This window comes from Nuphar pumila, chromosome 17 (assembly GCF_984573655.1).
Source record: "Nuphar pumila chromosome 17, dmNupPumi1.hap1.1, whole genome shotgun sequence".
In the NCBI taxonomy this organism is placed as follows: domain Eukaryota; kingdom Viridiplantae; phylum Streptophyta; class Magnoliopsida; order Nymphaeales; family Nymphaeaceae; genus Nuphar; species Nuphar pumila.
This window is the reverse complement of record NC_143265.1, coordinates 62,754,754-62,770,312: the sequence shown is the minus strand read 5'-3', so window position 1 is coordinate 62,770,312 and position 15,559 is coordinate 62,754,754. Positions and strand designations below refer to the sequence as shown.

The window sequence follows — 15,559 nt, the reverse complement described above, 5'->3', positions numbered from 1 at the left end:
GTTTATGTAATTTGAAAGTATGAGTCTTGTGGCATATTCTTAATTACAAGATATTTAATATTTTATATTGTTTTTGTGAGATAGTTGATGTTTGATGATGTTTTATGCAGCTCATAGAGACATAAATGCTTCATATGTGATTTTATGGTTGTATTTTGTGCAATTCATCATTGTATCATGTGTTATGATTTTTTTTAGAATTTTTGCTAGTTTTTTTCTGATTTTTCATGATTTTTTGGATTTTTTTTATTACAATTTTTTGATTTTTTATTTTTTACAATACATATCTTATTTTGAGCCCGATCGATACAGGTAACAATACGATACTTACAACCTTAGATAAGACTTTTGAGATCATTGATGTTAGAACCTAGATTCAACTCACACATCTTCTCACAAAGGTTGTATGCAAGGCAAAACATGTTGATCTTTTTGGCAATTTGGAAATGATTGACATATTCACCCACAACTTAAGGGGGAGTGTTCAAGTGAAGGCTAATTCTGTCCATAGTCATTGACTATCTCTAGTGTAGATTACCCCTTTTATATCTATGGTGTTCTTGAAATGTTGTAATGGCCTTATTGTCCTAACCCTTAAAAGCCCTTAAACCCTTAATAAAAGAAGAAAGGTCGTGGGTTTAGACTCTTTTCTCATTTAATTTTTCCTCTCTCTCTCTCTCTTCTTAATTCTCCTCTCTTCTCCTTTCATCTCCATTTTTCGTGTTTGTAAGGATCTTAGTTGTCAAAAGCGGCGTCTAGGCATGGCCTAGGCAGGCTAGGTGCAAGGCCACCGCCTAGACTTATGGGTCTAGGTGTTAGAGATTGTTTTCTCGCCTTGGCACCACCTAGGTGGGGTTTAGGCTGTCTCCGCTTAGGCGATAGGGACATGATTGCCATTTTTTTGTTTTTCTTCTTTCTCCCACCCCTAACACTTTATTTTTTCTTTTCTTTTTTACCTTGTTATTTTTTTTCTTTTTTCTTTTCCTTTTCTTCTTCTTCCTTTCACTCCTTTTCTTTTTCTCCCCCCCTTTTTTTCCTTTTTTCCTTAGTATTATTATTTGTTCTTTTTCTTCTTCCTCCTCTCACCCCTCCACTCACTTCTTTTTTCCTCCCTCCTCTTTTTTCTTCCTTTTTTCCTGCTTTATTTTTGATCTTTACATGCATGCCTGTGTTTTTCATAGTTATATATAATGTTTTATATTCCATTTTATGCAATTTTATGAATTTTGCGAAATGTTACACAGGCTTACACACTTTATTCATAGTTACGATTATATGTTTGTTACTAAATTTAACTATATATTATAATATTTATGCTTTTCTTAATGTTTTGTTTTTTTGGTCCCGTCTAGGCTGACTAGTCCTGCCTAGGCCCCGACTAGTCCTTTTAAATGTTTTTTGCCTAAGCTCTAACTAGCGCTTTTAGCAACTACGACAGGGATAAAGAACGTGTATCTTGATTGAATAACCAGATCTAATTAATGAGTCTATGGATCACATGCAAACATAGATACACCTACTCTCTATTTGGATCCTCATAGTTTGGATTAAATATGTAATTGTAAGGAAATAAATGCTTTTTTCAAACAACCACATTATGTCCACCAAAGAATCAAGTGAACAAGCACAACAAATGTCCACTAAGGACACACAGCCAAAACCCACACAAGGGTATCCACAAGAGAGCTAAAACATAAATAATCTCTTTATTTATCACAAAGTATGCAAGAAGCATCTGTACATTGAGAGAGGGCGTAACCCCCCTATTTATACACAAGAGAAGAGGGGGAATTGAGACTCAATAGAGTCGTTGGAGCTAGTCCAATGACTATTTGTAGCCGTTGGACTAGCTCCAACGTCTCCAGGTCTAGTGAACTAAATGCTGACTAGTTGGACCTCTTGTTTAAAATGAACTAGTTAAATAAATAAATAAAAATAACGAAAAGAAAAATAAATAAATAAATAAATATATATATATATATAACACATTTCCATACATTCGTATGTACATATGTAAATGCACATATATGAATATATATTATATATATACACCATATATATATATATATACAATTTAACACTCCCCCTCAAACTTACGATACAATAACCGAAAGTTTGTCTAAAATAAAGTAATATCTAGGAGCAACGAGAGGTTTGGTGAAGAAATTTGCTAACTGATATTCTGATGTAACATAAGGCAGATCAATAGTTCCATGAATATACTCCTCTCGAACGTAGTGACAATCAATTTCAATATGTTTAGTACGTTTATGAAAAGTTTGATTGCTGGCAATATAGATCACACTCTTGTTGTTACAACACATGCGTGAGACACCGATCACTTGAACTCTCATATCAACAAACAATCTTCTGAGCCAGACTACTTCTATCCTTGTTGTTGCCATAACCCGATATTTAGCCTCAATTGATGAAAGTTAGACCTACTGCTTCTTGCATTGCCACAAGATCAGATAGTCACCTAGAAAAACACAAAAACCCGTGGTTGAGTGTCTGTTATTTGGATCACCTCCCCAGTCAGCATCAATATAAGAAATTAAATCTAATGAAGATGAAACAGACAAAAAAAAGCCTCGAGAAAGCGAGTTTTTAAGATATCTAATAATACACAAGACTGCTCCCATGTGAATAGAAGTAGGATCCTGCTGAAATTGACTAGATGTGTGTACATCGTGTGCTATATCAAGTCTAGTAATTGAAAGGTAAGAGAGTGCTCTAATAAGTTGTTTGTAAGGAGTAAGATCCTCAAGAGGTTTTTCATCATCAAGTTGCATCTTGGTGTTGATTCCATACCTGGAGACAATGTCAAGGGCAAATTTGATTGAGACAATAAGTACCCTCTACGAGAGTAAACAACTTCAATTCCTAAAAAATACTTTAATAGACCTAAATCAGTTATTTCAAATTTTTTCTTGAGAAGTTTGTTAATATTTTCAACTTCCTGTTTATTTCCTTCAGTGATGATCATATCGTTCACATAGAGAATAATAATAATAATACCTGCACTAGAATCTTTAACAAACATGGCAACGTCAGTTAAATAAGTTTTGAAGCCAATATCAAGCATAACTTGAGTAAATTTGTCATGCCAAGCTTTTGGTGCTTGTTTAAGACCATAGAGAGCTTTGTCCAGATACCCTTAGGGATATTAATACCAGGTAGTGCCTTCATATAAACCTCTTCAACCAAGGTTCTGTTAATAAAGACATTTTTTACATCTATTTAGAATATAGGCCATCTTCTAACTGATGCTAAGGCTACTAGGGTCCTAACAATGGTAATTCTAGCAACTAGATCCGAGGTTTCTTCATAATCTATGCCATATTCATAAGAATATCTTTTGACAATTAACTTAGCTTTCTACCTTTCAAGAGTTCCATCACTCTTGGTTTTAACCTTATATACCCATCTACAACCTATGTGTTTCTTTCCTTGTGAAACATCGTGAATGGTCCAAGTACTAGCCTTTTCTAAAGCTTCTAACTCTACCCTCATGGCTTCTACCCACTCGGGATGTTCTTTAGCTTGACCATAGGTTGAAGGTTCTACATATGAATGGATTAAAACAATGGATACCTTATATTTTGGAGAAAAAGAGTCATAGGATACAAATTTCGTAGGTGGTTTAGAAATCCTCGATGACCTTCTTGTTTGTGCTTTAATTGGTTCAGAATACTTTTCTAGTGCACATTGGGTGATTAAGATCCCTACGCCTAGAATAATGTAAATAGTCTTTATCTTTATTGGATTGCTCTTCATCAATCACATCATCATGACCATTATCAACATCACATATATCAAGACCATTGTCAAGGTCACATTCATAATGACAATTATCATAATTTGATATTAAATCAAATAAAAAGGAATACTCAGTTACTTCTTTACCCTTTTCAAAGCCAAGAGAACCTTCCTTTTCTAAGAAGGAAACATTCCTAATTTTTATTTTTAAGATCAAAGCATTTGTAGCCTTTTTGGTTATCTGCATTACCTAAAAGGGTACAATGAGAAAGTTTATCATTTCTATTAGTACAAACAAAACATTTGCACCAAAAAACTCTTAGTTTAGAATAGTCTGAAACTAATTTAAAGAGTTTTTCAATTAGTGTTATATTTTGCAAAGATGAGGATGGCATTCTGTTAATGAGATATATAGTAGTTAAGACAACTTCAGCTCAAAATTCTTTTGGTACTTGATTTGCTATTAGTAAAGTTTTGGTTGTTTCCATAATATGCCTGTATTTTCGTTCGGCCAAACCATTTTGTTGTGGTGTGTGAGGGAAGGATCTTTAATGTGTGATATCATGTAAGTTTAAATAATCTTTAAATTCTTTTGATAAAAATTCTCCTTCCTCAGTCAGTACAAAAAATAGAAATATCCCTTTCAAACATATTTTTGACTAAGTTATGAAATATTTGTAAATGTGAGAAGACTTCAGATTTATGCTTAAGGAAGTAGATCCAAGTATGTCTAGAAAAATCATCAACAAAAACCATATAGTACGCATATCCACCTTTTGATATAACTGGTGTTGGTCCTCATACATCTGAATGTATTAACTCAAGCCGTCTAGAAGAAACAAAAGTTCTTTTAAAGAATGATAATCTCTTCATTTTACCAAGAATACAATCTTTACACGTAAAATTTTTAGAATTACAAAATTTTTCCAAACTTGGTAGGTTTTGGATTTTGGATACACTAGGGTAACCAAGTCATTTGTGCCACAAATCCAAATCCATTTTCTAAACATTATAACAAACACTATAATTGGAAACTGACAAAAGATTTAAGTTTAACTTAGGAATATATCTAACTTTTGGAATAATAATTTTTTGGAGTTTTAATTTTTTTTGAAATTCCCTACTCTTTTTTATTTTAAGAGATGTACCATCAGCTGTAAAAACATTTGACACTTTTGAGTTGGTGTGACATTTAGATAAAATTTTACTATTGAGGGTCATATCTAAAGAAGCACCAGAATCAATAAGCCAAGGAGTTTCATTGGGATCAAAGAATGATGAGACTGCAACTCCAGTTGAGGCTTCATTTGATGAAGATGCCCCTTTAAGAAGAAGTTGGAGGATTCCCATTAGTTGAGACATGAATATGGGTGCATCATGAGGTTTTACGTCATTTGTCTCTTGTGGAGAACCGACCGAAGCTACCTTCTTTTTCTCCCTTCTACACTTCGGACATTGAGGTTTAATGTGTCCTGGTTCATGATAGTTATATCTAATAATTTTTTTCTTGTCATACTCATTGCCTTGTTTTCAATGACGCTTGTTTTCATATTCATTGGCTTGTTTCCAATGAGGTGGTTTGTAAGGGCACATGTAGTTTCTCGGTCTAGAGACAACTAGGACGGAGTCATCTTCATTCTTTGAAGTGTGCCCTTTTAGCCTATTCTCCTCTATAAAGTAACTCTTCTATAGTATCAACAATAGAGGAAATTTTACCTTTATAGAGAAAAGCCGATTTGGTACTTTCAAATTTCAGTCTCAATCCATTTAGGAATTGATAAAGTTGCTTCACATCAAGTTGTTTTTAACGAAACTCAATGCCTTCGGCACAATACCATTTAGGCTCAAGAAGAGGCAACTCCTCTCAAAGTTCGAACAACTCATTATAGTATTCTCTAATACTTTTGTCTTTTTGAGTCATAGTCCGAACTTTGTTTTGCAAGTTGCACACATGTGCAATATCCTTAAGGGAATACATATTCTTAAGGTATTTCAAGTCTTATTTACATGCTCAAACTTTCCTAGGCTTGTTCATTTCTTAATATCGACGCTATTGATTAGCCAAGACATGATCTTGACATGCCCCATTCTCCACTCTTTCTACTTTTTCTCATAAATGATTAATGGTTTATCCTTCTAACCATCTATAAGAGGCACTTCTTTTTCATTCATTACCTTTGTGAGGACTAATTTGGGTTCCGGATCGAAATTATCTACTAATCCCCATAATCCCTTTTCTTAAATATGGTGCTTTATGATTGAAGACCACATTACAAAGTTAGTTTCATTGAGTTTTGTGGGTATGATGGTGACTTTCTCATTGTCATTCATTCCTACAAGGGATAAGAGAGAAATAAAGAGAAGGTGAGAAAAGAGATGAGATAAGAAAGAAAAGGGAAAGAACTAGCACGAGCCCCGCACCACGAACTTTGAGTGAAATCACATAAGCCAACGAACCAAAACCCACACAAGGGGTATTTATAAGAGAGTTAAAAAATAAATAATCTCTTTATTTATCACAAAGCATGCAAGAAGCATGTGTACATTGAGAGAGGGGATAGCCTTTATTTATACACAAGAGAAGAGTGGGAAGGGAGACTCAATAGAGTGGTTCGAGCTAGTCCAAATGACTCTATTTGTAGCCGTTGCACTAGCTGCAATGACTCCAAGACTAGTTAACTAAATGTTGACTAGTTGGACCTCTAGTTCAAAATGAATTAGATAAATAAATAAAAAAAATAAAGAAAGGAAAAATAAATAAAATAAATAAATAAATACATATATTAATATAGAGAAATTGGTAGCTGCTCATACATTAGGTGCAAAATCATTCGTGCTAAATGGGTTTTTCTGCCCTTCTGGTGTTTTTTTTTGCAGTTCTGACCCCATAAATGTGTTGGGCATGGTCGATTTACGAGGAATCCACACCTAGATCATGTGTTTTCGATGAAAAAAAATGATATTTGGAGCCTCGAAAATTTACAAAGATTTTGGACTGTTGATTTTTTGAACCTTATAGAAACCCACTCATGGGTCGGAATAGAACACTTCAAGAGCTGATCCCTATAAAATCAAGTACATAGATCACATCTGTACGGTTAGAATTTAAAAAGAAAATGAAAAAAGGCCGAAAACCCATTTAGCACTATCATTTCGCACCTAACGTGTGAGCAGCTACCAATCACTCTTTTAATATATATATATATATATGTATATAACACATTTACATACATTCGTATGTACATATGTAACTACACATATATAAATATATATTATATATATACATAAACCATATATATAAAAATATATATGTAGAATTTAACAGTAATACCAGTTGTAGATCCAGTAAAATCATCTCATCAAATAGGAATCAAACTTGATATAATCTTTGTACATCCAAACATATTCATATTTAGATAGTTTGTCATCCAGACATTAATAATCTTATTTACAATATCATTTATAAATATTTGAAAATACTGTTTATTTTTATTGTTAATAAAACATTAAACCTAATACACACAAGCAACTCATTTTATATCTTCATGATTCTTTTAGACCAATATCTTCAGAATGTTAATGGTTTTTCATTGGCACTAATGTTTTTGTGAAACTTAAAACTGAATATTTCATCCTGTTCTTTTTCACCCGGTGGCTCTAACAAAAATTCATTTTCTGATTCATAGGTGTCTTCCAGAATGCCGTCTCAAAAGGAGTTCGGAATATTAGTTTTGGTGATTTATCTGGAAACTTGGGGCGCACCATGTATGGCCCTCCTCAGCATAGCATTTTTCATTTAAATCACTAAAATGCAAATACAATATGAAAGAATCTAAGTGAACATGGGTTTCTTAAGTTATATTGCAATATGCTTTTTCAGAAGTGTGCTGCTTTATGTATCAAATTATGGTTTAACATTAATGTTATAGTAACAACAGGAAATTTCACAACAAAGACAAAGAGTTCTAGCAAAATGAAACTAATTATTCTTGTCCATTTTATCATGATACTTTGAGTTGGTCTTGTATTTTGTATTCACGTCTGCTACTTGTGGGCATGTTGAATATTTTTGCTTCTTATGTTGTCCTGTTGACAACATTCTTGGATGTGTTGAAATAATGAAACTACATGAACTATATTGAGCCTTTCATCAATATATCTATTTTCTCTTCCATTCTTCCTCCTTTCTTCTGTTCTCTTTCCACTTGTCTGTGTGAGCAATATCCTAACAGTTGGCTAGGGATGGAGAAATAATTTTGTCTGTTATGTGCATTTTTGTTGTTTTACATCATGTTATGCTTGCAATATTCATGCAACACTGGCTTTTTTGTAATCTGTCCTAAGTTGGTGTTAGAGACTCCTATGTGAATACAGTATCACATCCCTAATGGAAACAGCTTGGAAACATGTACCCATCCTTCTCTTCTACCTCTCACTAACCCTTGTGTGCAGTCATTAACTGCCATTACCAAGGTTGCCAAACTAGGAAGCGGAAGCGGGAAACGATACAGGAAGCGGAAGCAAGGCATTTTAAAATATATACGAAGCGGGAAGCGAAGTTTCAATTTAAAAGCAAAATATGAATAAAAAATTAAGCAATATGGAATCAAACAAGAAACAAATAAAAACTAAAATAAAATTGATCATTATATTTCATGATTTTTCTGTAAAAGAGTTAAATTTTTTTTTAAAATCTAACAATGATGGTTACCAATTTAAAGAAAGTACATGGAAAGTGAGTGAAAGCATGAGAGAAAATACATGAAAAAGATGAAAAGAAACGTGAGAAAAGTATATAGTATGCATAGACCATGTGTATGAGAAGCATAGAACAAGCGTGGGGGAATCGAGCTTACCATGAAGTTTCGGAAGCGAGGAGTATTGCGCTTCCGAAGCGAGTTTCCGGGAAGCGAGCTTCCCACCTACCTAAGAAGCTTCCGGTAACTCTGGCCATTACTAATGTGCACGGCATAGAAGATTCAACTCTGATGTGTATCAGAGCACTAGATCCTCCTGAGGTAACCCTACCTTCTACATTTCCTAGGCCTCTTCCAACTATTTCCTGTTTTGACCCCATCTGCAATATTTCTTAAGTCTTTCACCCAAAACTTTTCAGATTCTTGTTTCTTCTGTCCTTTCAATTCTAATCCCTCTTTTGTAATCTAAGATTCTAAACTTCAATCTCACACCTTTGCCTCTTTCTTCTTTCCTAATGATCTCTTTTATAAATTTCACCAGGTACATTCTTGAACCTCAAAGCAGATCAGCCCATCTGATCTGCAGTTTATCTCTATTAAAAAAAGCACAGGCCGTATGCCTGCTGATGTTATCACCCTGTTTGGATGATGTTGTCAGTGATCTTAGCCTGATTCCTGCCTTCGTGTTGGCTGTTTCCAAAAATTATCATTCATTTGCTGTTTAGGCTTGATAGGTCACTTAGATGGATCTAATCCAGTCCCACCAGAGTTTATTACAAGTCTCATGATAAGGGCACTAAGCCTGTCTTTTCAAGCTCAAATCCTGCATATTCAAAGTGGAAGAAGAATGACCTAGCTGTTATAGCATATTTGATGGCAACTTTGTCATAAGAGGCACTTGTACAAGTCCCTGAGTTGTTTACACCCAATTTATGGGCACTCCTGCATATATGGTTCATCTAGATCTTCACGCCAAAGATATTTCAACTTAAAGGGGAGCTTGGTAATATCTGATGTGGTAACTCCTGTTAGAACTCATGTCTGAAGGGCTTCTTTGTCTTTTCTCCTTTATGTATTATGTTGTAAATGTAAAATATACCAAAGGGTATACTTGTAATTGCTCATATGTTTTTCAGCCTTCAATATATAATCAAGATGGATGTCCCACCTAGGGAAACAACCCCAGGTCATCTTCTTTTGTTTTCTGTGTAACAGGTCACACAAACCGAGAGGTTCAACAGTCTTCACATGGTATCATAGCCAGGTTGAGGTAGTAACATCAAGTCTATCTCTTTTTCTTTGTAAGTCAAATCTGATCACAATAGATCAGATCTTGTTTTTTCTTCTCCTTTCTCAATCTAATCTGATCATGCTAGATCATATCTTGTTTTTTTTTCTTTCCCTTGATCAAGTCTTGTTTCCCTTTTTTCTTTCCCATTTTATTCAGATCTGACTCTCGTCTTCTCTCTTTCGGATCTGATAACATCAGATCAGTTTGGATCACATACAGTTAGATTTGATCACGTTGAATCAAATCTGTTGAATTTTGTTCAAATCCTCTTTCTTTTATTCATTCCGACTATGTCACACGGACTCTTCTAACAAGGCACCGCACCCAGGCGGGTGCAACACTTGGACACAACTTCCTTTGTGTTAGGTGAAGTCAACCACACTGAGGTCCATTTCTATCCGAAAGTAGATTCAGTTAACCCTAATCAAGTCTATTTTTATCTATATTATATATATAAATACATAAATGCACACAAATACACATAGTTAACTTAAAACTGTTAAAAATTATATGTATTTATATATATACATATAATTTTTAACAGTTTTAAGTTAACTATGTGTATTTGTGTGCATTTATGTATTTATATATATAATATATATAATCAAGCCCGGATAAAGGAGGAGGGTTGTGGTAGGCCTGTGACAGCCAGCATAAAAAACTTAGTCATACCCTATGAATATGAACCAATATGAGAATTTCGTTGGGGCGTTCCCTACTGAGCGACGCGCTGTACTCTATAGGCCCGGAGGCAGTGATAAATGGGCAAGGGTTGCTAGGTCGTCGCCCGGAAGCGACGCGTCACACCGGCGCCCGGGTGTGGTGTCAAATAGGCAAGGGTTCCCTCACTTTGTTGGATGGGTGGGGGTAAAGAAATTAGTCCAAGCCCATAAAATTAGGTTCGCCACTTGGAACATAGGGTCTTTAACTGGTAAGTTGGTAGAGTTAGTAGATGTTATGTGTAGGAGAAAGATTGATATTTTATGTCTACAAGAGACCAAATGGGTAGGTGAGACTACACTTTCTCCCGGTATAACCTTACAATCGATGCAACAACCCCTATCTCTCTTTCTAAGTAGGAAAAAATCTATCTGACTCGTATTAACACCACTTTTAAATGTTACTAGGTGAGACTCTCTCTTCCTAAACCAAGTGTTTGCTAAGATCATATCATAGGACAAACCAAAATCTAAAATCCTTTCTCCACTATCGTTTCTTTCTCCTATACCATAGCCTCCATGAATACTCTCAAATCCATCCCTACTAATGCCTACATGCCCATTAAGGTCACCGCCGATGAAAAGCCTTTCTCCATAAGATATCCCTTGTACTACTCCATCTAAATCTTCCCAAAATTGACGCTTAGTGGAATCATCTAAACCTACTTGAGGTGCATAAACACTAATAATATTAATAATATCCGTACCTAATACTAATTTAATAAGTAAAATCCTATCACCCTTCCTACGGACCTCAACTACATTATCTATAAACTCACGACTCATAACAATCCCTACTCCATTCCTATTCCTATTTATTCCTGTATACCAAATCTTATATCCCCAAGGTTTTTAATTTTAGATCTTAGAATTAGACAATGCCGCAAAAGGGATAGACATAGGATAGATCCTAGAATTAAGTGGTGGGCACTGAAAGGAGCTAAACAAGGAATGTTTGTAGAGCGGGTTGTTAAGGAAGTTGATTGGTGTCTCGAGGAGGATTCAGAATCTATGTGGAATAAGATAGCGGGTGGCATGAGAAAGGTGGCTAAGGAGGTATTGGGTGAGTCTAAAGGCGGTGCATCGCTAGGTAAGGATACATCGTGGTGGAACGAGGATGTCAAATTAGCTATTAAGGTTAAAAGAGAGTGTTATAGAAATCTAAGTAAAAGTCGTGATAATGAGAATTTGGAGAAGTATATGACAGCAAAGAAGGAAGCTAAAAAAGTAGTTCGGAACGCGGGGGATAAGGTATATAAGGAGGTTTATGACAAGTTGGATACCAAAGAGGGTGAGAAGGATATTTATAGGATTGCAAAAATGAGAGATAGGAAATCGAGGGATCTGGGTATGGTTAGATGTATCAAAGATGAAACGCAAAGGGTTTTAGTCAAAGATGAAGAGATTAAGGAGAGATGGAAAGATTATTTTGATAAGCTATTTAATGAAAGTCATGCTCAGGATCTTGGAGACTTTCCATTCTTTTTCATGAGATGAATCGTGACTTCATGCGCAAGATTCAAAAGAAAGAAATTGCAGAGGCTTTGAAGAAAATGAAATCAAGAGGGGCAGTTGGGCCAGATGGTATACCTATCGAGGCTTGGAAATGCTTGGGAGAGAAAGGTTTAGAATGGTTGACAAATCTTTTTAACAAGATTTGGCGGACAAATAAGATGCCTAATGAGTGGAGGAAGAGTACTTTGGTGCCTCTATATAAGAATAAGGGTGATATACAAGATTGCACAAACTATCGTGGTATAAAACTCATGAGTCATTCTATGAAACTTTGGGAGAGGGTGATTGAGTCTAGGTTGAGGAAGGTTGTCATGATATCGGAGAATCAATTTGGTTTTATGCCTGGAAGATCTACTATGGAAGCTATACATCTTCTTAGACAACTTATTGAGAGAAATAGAGAGAGGAACAAAGATTTGCATATGGTTTTTATTGATTTGGAGAAGGCTTACGATAGAGTACCTAGGGACGTTCTCTGGTGGACAATGATGAAGAAAGATGTTTTTCTCAAGTACATTAGTATAATTAAAGATACGTATGAAGGAGTAGTAACCAATGTCCGCACTTGTGGAGGGGTGACAACCAATTTTCCTATAACGGTTGGGTTACATCAAGGATCTGCTTTAAGCCCTTTCCTATTTGCTATAGTGATGGATGAGCTTACGAGATCAATTCAAGAAAATGTGCCGTGGTGTATGTTGTTTGCTGATGATATTGTTTTGATTGATGAGTCTAGAGCTGGGGTTAATGCTAAGTTAGAATTTTGGAGACAGACATTGGAAGCAAGAGGTTTTAAGTTGAGTAAGAGTAAGATAGAATACATGGAATGTCGATTTAGTAAGCAACGAAATAGAGATGGGAGTGTAGTGAAGCTTGGTGAGAAAGAAATACCGGTGGATGATTCTTTCAAATATTTGGGATCTATCATTCAAAAGTATGGAGAAATTGATGGAGATGTAAATCATAAGATAAAGGTTGGGTGGATGAAATGGAAGAGTGCAACTGGAGTGTTTGCGATCGTAGAATGCCATTGCAGTTGAAGAGAAAGTTTTATAGGACGACTATTAGGCCCGCTTTACTATATGGTACGGAATGTTGGGCTGCCAAGAGACATCATATTCAAAAAATGAGTGTAGCTGAGATGCGTATGCTGAGATGGATGTGTGGAAATACAATAAAAGATAAGATTCGAAACGAGGAGATACGTAAAAAGGTAGGCGTTGCACCCATTGAAAATAAGATGAGAGAGAATCGTTTACGGTGGTTTGGACATATTCGACGAAGGCCTAATGATGCTCCAGTTAGAAGGATGGAGAAATGAGAAAATATATTAGTTAAAAGAGGTCGGGGTAGGCCTAGGAAGACATGGATGGAGGTGATAGGAAAGGATATGAATGCTTTGAACCTCACCGAGGACATGGCATTGGATAGAAATGAATGGAGGAGAAGGATTCATGTGGAAGACCCAGACTGATTTTCTTTGTTGGTTCATATCGCCGACCCCAATTGTTTTGGGATGAAGGCGTAGTTGTTGCTGTTGTTGTTGTATATATATATATATATATCGTCACTGCACCCCTGCACCCAAGTTTTTTTAAAGTGCTGCATCCGCACCCGTACCCGCACCTACACTTATGTGACATAGTTCCAAATCTTTCGTATTCTTTGATCTGAATTTTTCATTGATTGAAATTAAACTCTGGATATTCTATGTAGATCTAACTCAAATCAGATCTGATTCATCTCTGCCTATCATAACGTGAGAGCCCTCCCTTTTATTTTTCCTATTCACATTTTTTTGTCCCAAAACCAAATAAAATCATTTTTTTCATTTGGTGGATATCTATGTCACATAGTTGCGGGTGCGGTGATGCCGCACTTTAAAAAAACTTGGTCTGGGAGGGTATATATATATAATTTTTAACAGTTAACAGTAACACTGATGAAATAAAAAGCAATTATCATATCATCAATTCATCATGCATGCAGTAAATCAAATTAACAATCTAAAATTCTATTCTTCATCATAAAAACTAACCCCACAATTAAATCAACCTAAATATATTATGAAAACAATCAAACAACTAAAGCAGAAAAGAAGTAAATTATACTAATAAAAGAAGCAAACACTGCATAATTATATACCAAAAGCATATCCTATGCAATGTATATGACGATGAGGTAATGATCTTAATAATTTTTTGCTTTGTCATCAAATTCATCATAAGGAAGAGTAGGCTCAGATAAGTTCATATTTATAATGTTGAAATCACGCTCTCCCTCTAAGTCACACTCCTTTGGGTTTACATCTTAAAATTTGGATGATCTTTGTCTTCATAACAAACCTAATTTGAAAATGTTAAATAATTGCATATTTAAATGAAGAAACTAAGAAATAGTGAAATAACTAAGAGAGTAATTAGTATCTGTATTCCTCGTTGGTTTGCGAAAGTAATCGAAGATTGGAATGAACATAGACTAAATCTTCTGCATGCTTGCTGGTGAGTTTGTTTCTCCTCATGTTGTGGATTTGAGCATATATGCTCCAATTTCTTTCACAACAAGATGAACTAGCAGACTGATATAACAATCTGAATGCAAGACGTTGGAGAAGAGGTGTTTATGATCCATATGCTGACCACCATATGATAGGATCTATATTCTCTTTTTCTGTGACTTGATTTATATTATGTGATTCTCGATAAAGTCTTGCCATACAATATTTCTATGCCTTGATAGCTCTAGGTCTAAATTTGAAGGGACACGACCAACACCACCTTCTTGCCACTTCTTTGCATAATATTTGGGATTGATAGAATGTGTCATGCAATGCAAAGGAGCGTTGCTCTTATCTATCTTCTAATTAAAATTGAATGTATATGAAAACTACAACTTGTATTTTTTCAATCATATTATCCAATATTTCATAAACTTTATAAAGCATGGGCTCATTATCCCTGTGACAGGTGGATATTGAGTAGTTGTCATACTACATACCCTCTCCAAGATCCGCAAGTTAAAAAAAAAACTAGAACTTGCGTGAACAGTTTTTCTTTGATATTTGAGATTCTAAACTCAAATCGATTTCCATATTTCAGATTCTAAAATCGATTTTAAGTCCGAACAATTATCTCATCTTCTTCCAAATGTCTTCTCATTGCCTTCTTTTCTCAACCAACTTTTATGAAAAGTTGGATGAAATCAATTTCATAACGTGGAAAAAGCAAATTATTCTGTTCATCTTCTGTCACGATTTGATGGGACACCTCGATGGTTCTATAGCTGCACCCTTGGAATTCATGCCGGTTACTAAAGAAAAATCAAAAGAAAAGGAAAAGGAGGTAGCGAAAGATGGTGATTCTGATGAGATGGTTTATGTTAAGAACCTGGATTACGTCACTTGGTTCAAGAATGATCAAATGGTAGTGGCGTTCATCATGACAATACTTTCTAGACCAGTGCTTCTGCATACTTCGATAGGGGTAACTGCAAAGGAACTTTGTGAAGTATTACATAGGTGGTATGAGCATATATCTACTCCTAAAGTATACCACTTCAAATCTAAATTTGGATAAGTG

The 15,559-nt window shown here is 35.1% G+C and overlaps 1 protein-coding gene across 2 annotated transcripts in view; it reads left to right on the top strand.

The window, feature by feature from the left end:
• Nucleotides 1-15,559, top strand: part of LOC149812036 (Protein kinase superfamily protein) — a 110,046-nt gene that overhangs the window by 58,629 nt on the left and 35,858 nt on the right. For both annotated transcript variants that reach the window (XM_089993160.1, XM_089993161.1), the window contains exon 13: nt 7,446-7,524. In XM_089993160.1, coding sequence (XP_089849286.1) covers nt 7,446-7,524 — 79 coding nt within the window. The remainder of the gene's footprint in view (nt 1-7,445; nt 7,525-15,559) is intronic.